At 39.0% G+C, this 13,868-nt stretch overlaps 1 protein-coding gene across 1 annotated transcript in view; it reads left to right on the plus strand.

The window, feature by feature from the left end:
• aclya (ATP citrate lyase a) overlaps positions 1–13,439 on the plus strand; it is a 31,758-nt gene extending 18,319 nt beyond the window's left edge. The window contains exons 10-28 of the mRNA XM_079823132.1: positions 35–96; positions 197–314; positions 418–572; positions 820–913; positions 1,655–1,796; positions 1,973–2,141; positions 2,262–2,366; positions 4,262–4,458; positions 4,570–4,651; positions 4,772–4,882; positions 9,479–9,606; positions 9,682–9,775; positions 9,868–10,022; positions 10,127–10,277; positions 10,365–10,508; positions 10,613–10,726; positions 11,311–11,393; positions 12,210–12,286; positions 12,367–13,439. Coding sequence (XP_079679258.1) covers positions 35–96; positions 197–314; positions 418–572; positions 820–913; positions 1,655–1,796; positions 1,973–2,141; positions 2,262–2,366; positions 4,262–4,458; positions 4,570–4,651; positions 4,772–4,882; positions 9,479–9,606; positions 9,682–9,775; positions 9,868–10,022; positions 10,127–10,277; positions 10,365–10,508; positions 10,613–10,726; positions 11,311–11,393; positions 12,210–12,286; positions 12,367–12,461 — 2,276 coding nt within the window. The 3' untranslated portion in view covers positions 12,462–13,439. The remainder of the gene's footprint in view (positions 1–34; positions 97–196; positions 315–417; positions 573–819; positions 914–1,654; positions 1,797–1,972; positions 2,142–2,261; positions 2,367–4,261; positions 4,459–4,569; positions 4,652–4,771; positions 4,883–9,478; positions 9,607–9,681; positions 9,776–9,867; positions 10,023–10,126; positions 10,278–10,364; positions 10,509–10,612; positions 10,727–11,310; positions 11,394–12,209; positions 12,287–12,366) is intronic.
• The last annotated feature ends 429 nt before the right edge of the window (positions 13,440–13,868 follow it).

Raw genomic sequence — 13,868 nt, forward strand, 5'->3', positions numbered from 1 at the left:
GTATCCTATGTCACCATTAATTTCTCTTGTATAGGTAAAGTCCTGATAATTGGAGGCAGCATTGCCAACTTCACTAACGTAGCAGCAACGTTCAAGGTTAGACACTGTTCATGACATGCTATTTATGTACATTAGCAGAATATGAATACTGTAACGCACCCATTATGTGTTTGTTTAACTGTTTGAAATGTACCAGGGTATCGTCAGGGCTATCAAAGATTACCAGGACCCTCTGAAAGAGCATGAGGTCACTATATTTGTCCGTCGTGGTGGCCCCAACTACCAGGAAGGTTTAAGAGTGATGGGTGAAGTTGGTGAGTTTGATCATGTGTGTGTGTGTGTGTTGTGTACAAAAAAAAATCTATACTTCTGTACTTGATCTCATGTTAATAATATCTTGTGTATGTGTGTGCGCAGGAAAGACCACCGGTATCCCCATTCATGTTTTTGGCACCGAGACCCACATGACCGCTATTGTTGGAATGGCACTAGGTCACAGGCCAATCGCCACACAGCCTCGTGGTGCTGCCCACACCGCAAACTTCCTTCTCAACGCTAGCGGTGGAACAGCAGTGAGTGATAATGTGTCTTACATTCAGTGTGCTTACATTGAAAACCTCTTATAGCCTCAAGCATGTCATTAGATGATCCAGGGCTTTTAGTAAAGTGTTGAGTCTTTCTTCACTTGTTTTAGAGATGTAATATGCTGTTTGTGCTAGACTGTAAGGGTCACCGTGAAGAGTGACAAATTCACATTATGACCAATACATAATTCTCTCTTGAGATCTTTCTTACTACTGCCCTCTCTCCGGCTCCCAGACTCCCGCATCCTCCAGATCAGCCTCTTTTTCTGAGGTCAAAACTGGAGCAGAAAACTCATCAGCTCAAAAGACTCGTGCTGGACTTCCTCCAGGTTAGTGCAAATTTGATCACACTCACAAGCAGACAATCACAGTAACTGAATAGATTTATGGTAAGCTGGTGCGCCCCCTACAGACCCATGTTAGGAGGATTTTAAACACTCATAGACCCAAAAGGTGTGTTAGACTTGAAGTGGTGCTACCCAGACCGATCGTGTATGACATCAATATACCGTGAGAGCAATTCGAGAGCAGACGGTTCCTTATGCTTTCGAATCGCTCAAGTCAAACACACCTAATGATAATACAATGGATTGTTCTGGCTCTCACTTCTAAATGGATGGCCCATGTTCAAAGCTGTTGTAAATACTTCCGTTGCAAACTGTATTAATGTGGCATGTTGCTACATTGCACAGCAATCGTAAATGGCCTACAACTAATGTCTATATTTTATTTAATTAAGTTCAGTGGCTTCTGGCTTGTAAAATCTGGATGGCAAAGTCCCAGGTCTTCAAACGTATTCAAACTTTAACATATTCAGCCCTAATCTTCAGATTAATTGAGATTTATAAAGCCCACATTGTGCTTAATATTCTGTACATTCATGATGTTTTCTCAGAACATTTAGTATTGGAAGCATCCCCTTCTTGAATATACAGTATTTTGTTAACCTATAAAGACGGACTTAAACAGTAGATTGCCCTGTTATACTCTCAGAAGGACATGCAATGTAATGTTTTTTTTATCTTTCTTCCCTCTGTTGTTTCTTTGTCCTTCTGTCATTACCTCTTTAGCCAAAAGCACTACTTTGTTCAGTAACCACACCAAGGCCATAGTGTGGGGGATGCAGACACGTGCAGTGCAGGGCATGCTGGACTTCGATTATGTGTGCTCACGTCAGGAGCCGTCAGTAGCAGCCATGGTTTACCCCTTCACGTGAGTCTTATGAATGCATTTAAAACCCTAGCTGGGGACAGCTGTCATGATAGATTGATATCTAGTGGTGGAAAGCTCCCGAGATCTCATTTCTATTCAACAATGTGGTCTTGTCACTTAACCCCATATGTATAGCTATGGCTAATGTTAGTACACTTTATTTCTGTTTTAATCAGTGGAGACCATAAGCAGAAGTTTTACTGGGGCCATAAGGAGATCCTGCTGCCGGTCTATAAGAACATGGCTGATGCAATGAAGAAACATCCAGAAGTGGATGTGCTCATCAGTTTTGCCTCCCTCCGCTCTGCCTATGACAGCACCATAGAGACCATGCAGTTCCCACAGGTCTGAGATCCGCATCAGCTGACTATATATTCATATGGCGGTGCAGTGGACTAGACCTACATGTTCATAAACCATTGTGGTCTGATTGTTTATCTGTTCTATGTGTTTTTTTATATACAGATTCGCACCATAGCGATCATAGCTGAGGGTATCCCGGAGGCTTTGACTCGCAAGATCATCAAAATGGCAGATGAGAAGGGAGTCACTATCATTGGACCTGCAACGGTATGACTCCAAACTACATTTCTGTTGGATATTTGTGTGTGTGTGTGCATGAGTACACGTACAATTTGGGGACAAATTGGTTTGTTTTAATGGGATTTTTGTGTGCCCTCTACAGGCCAATTATAGGAGACCAGAAAGTCCTCATAAGGAAAAATGATTTATAAATGTGTGTCATAATTATATAATAATAATAATAATAATAATAATAATAATAATAATAATGGAAAAAGATTTGTTTATTACTTTTTTTATTAACCCTCTGGTGCTCTTCGGTAATTTCTGACCGGAATTTTTTTTTAAATGTTAAAAATCACAGCTTCATCGGAATGATATGAAATTTGGTGACTTTTCTTGCATTAGGTATGTAAACGCACAAAAAAATTGGGGTCATGATTCGAGCATGCTAATTGGTTGTAAAAAAAAAAGTAGCGTTCATTGTCTTTGGTCATAAATGACCGACCATAGGAAATGAATGGGAAATCGGCAAAAACTCAAAAATTCACAGAATATTTGTTTGTACAATCTACAAATCGGCCACAATGCTGAAAAAAGTACACAGCTGTAAAGGGCTGACACTCTAAAACATCAAGAGTGTGATATTGACTCATCCGCTCACACACACACTTACACACTTACACACTTACACACTTACACACACACACACACACACACACACACACACACACACACACACACACACACACACACACACACACACACACACACACCCACAGCTATGAAAAACTGAGCCTATGAACCACATTTGGAATTTTTTTAAATCACAGCTTCATCGGAAAAATATTAAACTTGGTGACTTTTCCAGCATTAGGTATGTTAACACAAAAAAAATTGAGGGCATGATTCGAGCATGCTAAGTGGTTGTAAAAAAATTACTCCCACTTGTGCTCTTTGGTCAAAAATGACCCCCATAGGAAATGAATGGGAAATATGCAAAAATTCACAGAATGTGTGTGTACAATCTACAAATCGGCCACAATGCTGAAAAAAGTACACAGCAGTAAAGGGGTGACACACTGAAACATCAAGAGTGTGATATTGACACATCCACTCACACACACACGCACACACTTATTCTCACACACACACACACACACACACATACACCTATGAAAAACTGAACCTATGAACCACGTGGAATTTTTAAAAATCACAGCTTCATCAGAATGATATGAAACTTGGTACGAAGAGCACCAGAGGGTTAATTCTGTAGTAGTAGTAGTAGTACTTGTAGTCGTAGATTTATGACTTGATTGATCATTAAATAACTAATAATGGTAATTAATAATTATTATTATTTATGTATAACAATATTATTATCATTATTAATAGTATTACTACTTTGTTAGATATAATTAATGGTGTTAGTAGAAGTAATAGTAGTAATAATTATTAAGTGTTTCTAAAATAATACATTTTAAATAATTAAATGATTTGACTATTATAAATTAATCAGTAATATTTTTAGTATAAAAATACAAAATGATCTAACTATTCTACAGTGCATATAAAATTATTATTATTATTAATAGTAGTAATACTTTATTTGATAAAACAATTTTTATGATAGCAGTAGTAATGGTAGTAATAATTTAATTTTAAATATATTTTAATAATTATATAATTTGACTAATTATTAATTGGTAATGATTTAATATTGCTATTACAAAATTATTATACATTTTAGAATAAAAATACAGAATGGTGTAACCTTTTTTTATTCAATGCATATAAAATGTATCATTATTACTATCTATGATAATTGGTAATCATTTATGATGTAAAATGTATATAAATAAAAAATGGATTTTATTATAATCATATAATTTATGAATAATAATAAAAGTCTGTGCTGTGTATATTTGTGTATGCTGTAGGTCGGCGGTATTAAACCAGGCTGTTTTAAGATCGGTAATACGGGTGGGATGCTGGATAACATCCTGGCGTCTAAGCTGTACAGGCCAGGAAGTGTGGCCTACGTCTCCCGCTCTGGTGGAATGTCCAATGAGCTCAACAACATCATCTCACGCACTACAGATGGCGTTTACGAAGGAGTTGCCATCGGAGGAGACAGGTGTGTGTGTTCAAGTCAACATCTCTTTGATACTAAATCTAGCTTGATGCATTTCATCAGTGTCACAATTTGCGTGAAAGTTTAAACCTGTGGCATATGTCTTTCCTGCAGGTATCCAGGCTCTGTGTTTATGGATCACGTGTTGAGGTATCAAGACACACCAGGAGTCAAGATGATTGTTGTGCTCGGAGAGGTGAGTGTGCCATTTATTCAGCCACTTCCTCCCCTTTAAACATAATAAGATTTCACTGTCACTATAAAACTCAGAGCCTGACTGCAATATGACACTCATGGGTCTTCTCTTCACTTACAGATTGGAGGAGATGAAGAGTACAAGATTTGCAACGGCATTACAGAAGGTAGGATCACCAAACCTGTGGTCAGTTGGTGCATCGGAACCTGTGCTACCCTGTTCTCCTCTGAGGTGTGTATGACACATTGATATAAGACAGTATTGAGCATTTGCATTGCATATAATGGCCCTCATTTATCAAAAGTGCGTACACCAAATTTCCAGCGTACACCCGAAACCACGTTGACTTTGAGATTCATCAATATAGACGTTGGCGTACGGCACGCTCAAATCCTACGCCAGCTCAGGAGGTGGTGTACGGCTATCATACGAATTGAAAAACAATTCCTAACACCACAAAACGCAGTGACAAAGATATGCTATAGTATGACCCACTGTAAAAAAACAACAACAACTAAAGCCCTATTCGCACGGGATAAGTATTATCTGGGGACCTCATGTGATTTAGAAATTACTCCCCCACATCTGAATTTTGCGTGGCGCATTCGCACGGGATAAGCAAGCCTGTGATTTTACTCGAATTTACTGACTTATCTCCCGGATATGATGTCAAGACTTGTAAATGTTTTTTCGTTATAGATATAGCTGTATGAAATTATAAACAGTCGTATCGATATCATTTTGATTGTTTTATAGTAATAAAAATAATTTCGTTCCGTTAGAGAACAGACGCAATTCAAAACTGAACTGAGCAATATAATAACAATATACGGCGGAAGATTCTGTTTCAAAGCTAAATGTAAAAGCGCCTATTTAAGCGAGTTGTCATTGTACTGTTCTGTTTTTGTGTTTTTCATTAAAGGGTTAGTTCACCCAAAAATGAAAATTCTGTCATTAATTACTCACCCTCATGTCGTTGGACACCCGTAAGACCTCCGTTCATATTCGGAACACAAATGGAGATATTTTTAGTTGAAAGCTGATGGCTGAGAAAGGCTTCAATCAGGCCTCCATTGGCATTCAGTACATTGACACTTCCAAGATCCATGAAAGGCACTTAAAACGTCGTTACAAAGTCTATCTCACCACAGTGGCTCTACAATAATCTTACGATGCGACGACAATAGTTTTTGTGCGCAAAAAAAAATCAAAATAACACCTTTATCCAACTTGTTCTCGACTTCCATGTATGCCTCCACGACGCATGCGCGAGAATATGACGCAGATCCGGCGTTCGGACATATGACCCAGAAGCGATTTGTTTACGAGCAGAGGAAGACGCGCGTGTCTCAGCTGTTGGATTCTACATTGATCGTGCTTTAGGTCTCGGCGTAGTGCTCAAAATGGGGCTTAAGTGTGTATTTCATGGATTCCCGAACACCGGCGCTACGTCATATTCCCGCGCATGCGTTGTGGAGGCACACACGGAAGTCGAGAACAAGTTGGATAAAGGTGTTATTTTGATTTTTTTTTGCGCACAAAAACTATTGTCGTCGCATTGTATGATTATTGTAGAGCCACTGTGGTGAGATAGACTTTTGTAACGACGTTTTAAGTGCCTTTCATGGATCTTGGAAGTGTCAATGTACTGAATGCCAATGGAGGCCTGTGTGAAGCCTTTCTCAGCCATCAGCTTTCAACTAAAATATCTTCATTTGTGTTCCGAATATGAACGGAGGTCTTACGGGTGTCCAACGACATGAGGGTGAGTAATTAATGACAGAATTTTCATTTTTGGGTGAACTAACCCTTTAAGAAATTGGTGCTCATTCTAAAGTGAAAGTATAATCCGCGCGGCCGCACAGGAATTCATAACGGTGTGCATTATGCAGCCTAGCTCCATTCTTCGTGAAAGATAAAGATAGAAATGTGCACAGGAAACAAAAACCTTGCAAAAATGATATACGATCCGCCTAATCCCGGCTAAATCACAGAGATGCCGATAGGGCTGGGCGATATATCGCATGACATTGTTAGGCGCATCTCGTCAGTAAAGCCGGTTCCTTGATTAGTAGTAAATCGCCATCACCTGCTTTCAGATAGAGCGGCATTTACTACACAGAGCCGTAGTTCACTGACAAGCTGAGCCATATCGCATTAATTATCGCAGGCGATTCGTCCGTGATAATTAATGCGATATGGCTCAGCTTGTCAGTGAACTAGAGCTGCAACTAACGATTATTTTTTTGTCGACTAATCTAGCGATTATTTTTCGATTAGTCGATTAATCTAACGATTATTTTTCCGGATTAATTTTATGATTCTTTTTTACTGATTATTGTATTTCAAAGAGGGTAGTGAATTTGTATATTATTTTAACATTAAATCAATGAATGATGACAATATTAATTGTATTTCAGGAGTAGTGTACATAGTATGCCATTTTATAATGAAATATATGAACACAAGAAGCTTTTTAAACATAATATATAATGATACTATTCATCATAAAATGTATACAGAGTAGGCCTAATTAGGAAAAGTTGTTTACTATAGTAGTTGAGTATGATTTACTTATTGATTTGTGTCAATAGTAAACGAAAATGCACTTCACATTCAGGAGCTTTCAGCATAGTTTTAATATAGTATAACTAGTCGTCTATTTTGAAGATACATGTGCATAAACAACGACTAAAGCTGCCAGAAGTTTTTGCCCAAACTTCAAAGACACATTTAAATGATTAAAGCTAGAGGCATATCTTAACTTTAATGTTACTTTAATCATGCAAACTACCTATATACAGCATCTTATTATGCATATGTGTTTGGGACAGAGGGGAACCAGGTCGCATTAACAGGAGATATATGCAGCCCATAATAAATAAAAGCACGAGATCGGAGAAGAACCCCGGAAAATGTGACCGTCTGTTGCAATACACGCGCCACGGTTCAGCTGCGCGAGAGAACCATGGAGAGAACACTGGCAGCAGGGTTGCCAGGTTGACACAACAAAACCCACCCATTCGTTACTCAAAACTAGCCCAAAACAAGCCCAATCGCGTTTGGGAGGTTTTCCGGTAAACATTGCGTTCGGGGGGTTAAATATGTGGGTTTTTTTGCAGGGCTGCCTGCTAAAAGTCTCATTCCCGGGGCTAAATATGACATAGTTGGGATCGCGTCAACCCGCGGACATGAGACACAGCCCGCGGCAACAGTGTAGAAGTAGCCCAATTCCACGGAAAAAACCGGGACTTGGCAACACTGACTGGCAGTGTGAAAGCTCCCGCTCTCCACGCGCACAGCTCCTGCTCTGCCACCGCGCGCAGTGTGAAACCGGCATTACAGAGCGAACAAAGCACAGTTTTATTCGGCTTCTGTTTAAAGTACTCCCACACTTTTGAATGTCGCGGCCTGGCTTTATATGATAAATTATCATTTTCACTATGCCCGGGAGCAGAAGCTGCCATTATTCTAGATCTTCTGTTCCATTCTAGAACGTAAATAATGTGCCGCCGACGCGTCGACGCATTTCACGCACGTCGACGTATTTTCGTAGTCGACGCGTCGTTGCAGCCCTACAGTGAGCTACGGCTCTGTGTAGTAAATGCCGCTCTATCTGAAAGCAGGTGATGGCGATTTACTACTAATCAAGGAACCGGCTTTACTGACGAGATGCGCCTAACAATGTCATGCGATATATCGCCCAGCCCTAGATGCCGATTCGCATGAGACTAATATTATCACAGGACCTCTGTGTTTGGCGAAATATGGTAGGTAATTTGCGGGGGAATTTTTACTTTACAAATTACAGACATGGCCGATTCGCACGGGATTAAGATCACAGACATTCTCTGCAATTATTACAAATCACCAGAGGTCCCCACATAATAATCCTGTGCGAATAGGGATATAGTGATTATAAACTTCTGTGTTTATTTTTGTGCAACATGGACTTCAATGTTTAATTTGTGTGACTTTACCAAAGCATTTGATTTGTAGGCATATGTATCCCTCCAGTTGCGAGCCTGTACGCTTTACCTGATGTTTCAGCTGCGCACGGACTGGGACTGAAAATAATTCAGACTGACAAAATAATAAAAATTACATTCTTCTTCTAAATAACAATAAGCGTCATTAATAATACAAATCAATAATAATAATAAGAAGAAGAATCTTACAAATTGTCATGTAATTATTAATGTGAATGAATGGTAATCCACATCACATCATCACTATTGTACACCCCAATACATGTGACGTTATACGAAATTAAATGCTAATTGTTTCAAAACACGTGCTGTAAAATAATGCATTGTGATAGGTAATTTCTCATCCAAACAGCTATTTAAACTGGATTTCCACCGTACACCATATTTTGTTTTTGTGGGCGCCTTTAATCCCACTCTTTAAAATCCCAAATAAAACAATTTTGTTTTTTTCCACTTCCCTGGTGATGGTCTCGATCTCCACGTCGGAGAAGTTTCGCTTCTTTGCCGTCTTCCGTGTGTCCATGGCGTAAAATGAGGGCGTGGGGGAGGCAGAGACTTGAATATATAGGGGCGTGTTATTCTAATGACGGCAGTTTTCAGCCGCTGCATTTATCAAGGGCAGGTATTGCGTACGCCTGGATTTCAGAGTGGCGCACAGCTTCATAAATCAGGCGGTGAGAGGAGTGTAAGCATAATCTTACGCCAACATATACGTCCGTTTCTACGCAAGATTGATAAATGAGGGCCAATGTGTTTAAATGACTTGCTTAGGACACTAATATGAGTTTCAAATGTTAATGGCTGAATTAACTGATTGTAACCTGCCTTTTGTGTTTAGGTCCAGTTTGGCCATGCTGGAGCTTGTGCTAACCAGAAGTCTGAGACTGCAGTGGCTAAGAACCAAGCTCTGGAAAAGGCAGGAGCATTTGTGCCCAAGAGCTTTGATGAGCTGGGAGAACTCATCAAGTGTGTCCTCTGTCTACTTATAAATTTAACATCTTAACCTGGCCTTCACTAACCACATATTTGTGTATCCTATAGGTCGGTGTATGATAATCTGGTAGGCATGGGTGTGATCGTGCCTGCTAAAGAGCTTCCTCCGCCCACAGTACCAATGGATTATTCCTGGGCACGTGTGAGTATTAATTATACGTTTGGATGATAAATACTCACTTGCTTAGTCTTACCTGGTGGTTTATAGTCATCTGTATGTCCTTCTCTCTTTAGGAGCTGGGTCTGATCCGTAAGCCTGCGTCCTTCATGACGAGTATCTGTGATGAGAGAGGGCAGGAGCTCATTTACGCTGGCATGCCCATTACTGAGGTCTTCAAGTCTGAGATCGGGCTGGGCGGCACCCTCGGCCTGCTCTGGTTCCAGAGGAGGTGTGTTTCACTCTTTGTTATGAAAACTGCCAAGTTTCTTTCACTCTTTAACCACCAGGACCTCACAAATCACATCTAAAATGATTTTCGTGCGCATATTGCAGGCTGCCGCGCTATGCATGTCAGTTCATCGAGATGTGTCTGATGGTGACGGCGGATCACGGCCCTGCTGTGTCTGGAGCTCATAACACCATTGTGTGCGCACGTGCTGGCAAAGACCTGATCTCCAGCCTCACCTCGGGACTCCTGACCATTGTACGGAAACTAAATACTTATCCACATACATGTCAGTTTAGCATCAGAAGAGCATCTGTTTCATCACTGGTTTTATTTGTGTTAAAGGGGGACCGTTTTGGAGGTGCCCTGGACGCAGCTGCTAAGCAGTTCAGTAAGGCGTTTGACAGTGGCATGCTGCCTATGGAGTTTGTCAACAAAATGAAGAAAGACGGCAAACTCATAATGGGCATCGGGCACAGGGTGAAATCGGTAAGTACACTAACACACACAAATGTAAAATGTTCGCAAACGTGTTGTATTGCAAATTGATCAATTTAACACTGCTTTTCACACTTGGATTTGATTTTTTTCAGATCAATAATCCTGACATGCGGGTGCAGATCCTCAAAGACTTTGTGAAACAGCATTTTCCTGCCACTCAGCTGCTGGACTACGCTCTGGAGGTGGAGAAGATCACCACCTCAAAGGTACAAATTTAAGAATGGGATGATAGTCATTTGACTCTATATTCAACAACAGCAGCTCGTTTTGTGCACGTTATTTCGTCATTTCTGCGTCTTCACATGCGCAGAACTTTCCAGTTTCGATTTTCAATTCGATCAAGTTGTTTATATGTCCTATTGAACGGATTAGAAAATGTTTAAACCACCCCTTATAATCCAACTGAAATTTAAATTGTATTTGGCCAATTCAATCCAATTGACTTCTTGTCCGATTGCAAACCGATTTATTAGGGTCCATGTAAGCAAGTGACTCGAGCCCTCACACAAAATTCCAGATCGCATGGACTACGGCTGTGACTACGGCTGTAAAAGGAAAACAAGGAATAAGGAAAATCACACATCTTCTGTATGCCATATGCTGTGAGACAGATAATCTGCATTTGCTCAAAGCATAGGCTATGAATAAATGTCAATGAATAAATGTAGTAATTGAATTTTGTTTGTGACCAGATGAAAATTCAAGTATAGCGTTTTGTGTTGTTGTTGTTGTTGTTGATGTTGTTGTTGTTGTTTTAATCTCATAAAATGTCTCCCTTTTTTATTATCAGAAACCAAACCTTATCCTGAATGTTGATGGTTTCATTGGAGTGGCATTTGTGGATCTGCTGAGGAACTGTGGCGGCTTCACTCGGTCAGTAAAACCCCTTTGTTTAAAAGAACAGGGTTATTTTTGTATTATTTTTATACTATTATAGTATTCATTGAAAACAATATGCACCACATATGCACTGCAAACGTATATGTGTGAACCTGGTGTTATACAAATGTAGCCGTCATTCCCGTTCTAACTGATCAATTATATATATATATATATATATATATATTTAATTACATTAAAAAAATGTAACAATATAATGTATAATGCAGTTAGAGCGTGAAATAGCATCTGGATAGCATTCTTGCAACGCATGCAGAAGAGCAATTAAACAACATTTTAGGATGAAGATCTTAAAGCGCTCTTTGGTTTTTAACTGCGATTAACTAATGTGCTCACTCACAGAATCAAACACTCCTGCTTTTTAAATAACATTTCCCGTTATGAATTATGATACAGCTTGTTTCGTTGGGTCGGATTGCTTTATCACCTCAACCAAACCACTCCAGTGTTTGTTTTCAATTGGGCCGAGACCACCTCATTCAGGCAAATTTGGACCGATTGTTTTGGTACAGATCCTAGCGCGATTGACATGCTCATAAATACAAGGTGAAAACACACCAGGTTCTGAAACAAGCGCTCGAAGCAAGCCAAGTGTGCTTTTGTCATTTTTAAGTCATTTTTTAATATTCATTTTTAGTAATTTTAGTTCTTCAATTGAAAATCATTTTTATTTTTTGAAATAAACTAAAATAAGTTGATGACAATAAGAGCACTAGTGAAGAAAAGTGTTCACGTAAATGGTAGTAAAAATAAGACTGATCTCTCATGCGCTCTCTTTCTCCTGTACAGCGATGAGGCAGATGAGTTTGTCGAAATCGGAGCTCTGAATGGAATCTTTGTGTTGGGACGCAGCATGGGATTCATAGGTGTGTGTGAGATCTCTTTCTCTTTTTCTTTCTTTTTCCCTTGTAATGTTATTTAAACAACCTTATCTCTTTTTATGCAGGTCATTATCTGGACCAGAAGCGGTTGAAGCAGGGTTTGTACCGCCATCCTTGGGATGATATTTCTTATGTACTTCCAGAACACATGACCATGTAATGACACAATCCAGATCTCGCTGAACCTGTACGCTATGAAGTCTTTGTGTGTGTGTGCAAATGTGTATATACACTCCTCCAGCTCTGAGTGTGTTTGTTACGTTTTCTTTCTTTCTTTTTTTGGCTCCCTGTTTTGATGTTTTATAATCTTGTAAGTATGTAAAACTGAGTTACTGTCCTGCTATAAACTGTAGTTGTAACCTGTCAATAGGCTAATTGCCTGGTATTGATTGTGTTGCAAGGCATTTTAAAACTGTGATAACATCCTTACACATTCCATTTCTCCGTAGTAAACATCTCATGTATATGTACAACACGTTAATCTGCTTGTCATGTCAGTGTGCCTACAAAAGGGAACTAAAATGCATGGTTGCTGGAATCTTCCCAGCGTCATTTTTTTTTCCCAAGTAGCCAAGACCGTAAACATTGGCAGACTCGAGTGTCCCAATAGTTAAAGTGTGTTATTTTTTAATGTTATTTTGGTTAGTATGTTGCCAGTAGTGGCATCTGTAATTAACACTTAATTTAGTGCAATAATCCACTGCGCATAACGGCAAGCAATAGCTTCATGTGTGTTTATAAGTCTTAATTGTCTTAAATGTCAGATCAACTAATTTGCAGGAACAAAAGAAAGTTGCTATTTTTAATAACTGATATATACAGATTGAACAGGTATTTTGGCCATCAATGTTATTTGTAAACGTGCAGAGTGCCATAAAGTGTCACAATGTTTACAGTCCGTCTGCCAGTGCAGCTGTATGAAGATCAGATGAAACGGTTCAGTGTCTGATATTTAGCTGGTTAAAAATAAAACCCATTATAGAAATTCAATAAATCTTTTTTTTTTTCATTATATCCAATCTCATCCGTGATGACCGTTAAACTTAAGTTTGTTTTAAAGCAGATTCATTGGGTATGTATATTTTTCATGTTGTAATTATAACAATAAATAAATGTATCAAAGACTAATTACTCTATGAACATTGGTGGTGATGACTTGTTGCAGAGCATTACTGTCAAACAAATGCTCACTAGATGGCAGTGTTGTAATGCACAAATGCTGTCCAGAGCTCAGGCCTCGCAGGAAAACAAAATGGTCCCCTTATTCCAGACCTCCATCAATGCTGTTTGAAATGTGGATTTTCCAGAAAAGACACTTTCAAATGAAAATATTATACAGGTAAATACTATTTAGAGTTTGTTTATTTATCATTAAGTTTGTAAATGTCACTTTATTTGATTATTTAGTATTAATAATAATATGTTTATTTTATATAGCGCCTTTCTCAAACCCAAGGTCGCTTAACATAGTAGAAGGAAATCTAGCAACAAACAGACAAACATAATAATAATATCAATAACAATACAACAAAACAAGCTGTGTATGGAGCTATGTGTTGGGTGTAGA

This window comes from Gobio gobio (genome assembly GCF_949357685.1).
Source record: "Gobio gobio genome assembly, chromosome: 1".
Taxonomy (NCBI): domain Eukaryota; kingdom Metazoa; phylum Chordata; class Actinopteri; order Cypriniformes; family Gobionidae; genus Gobio; species Gobio gobio.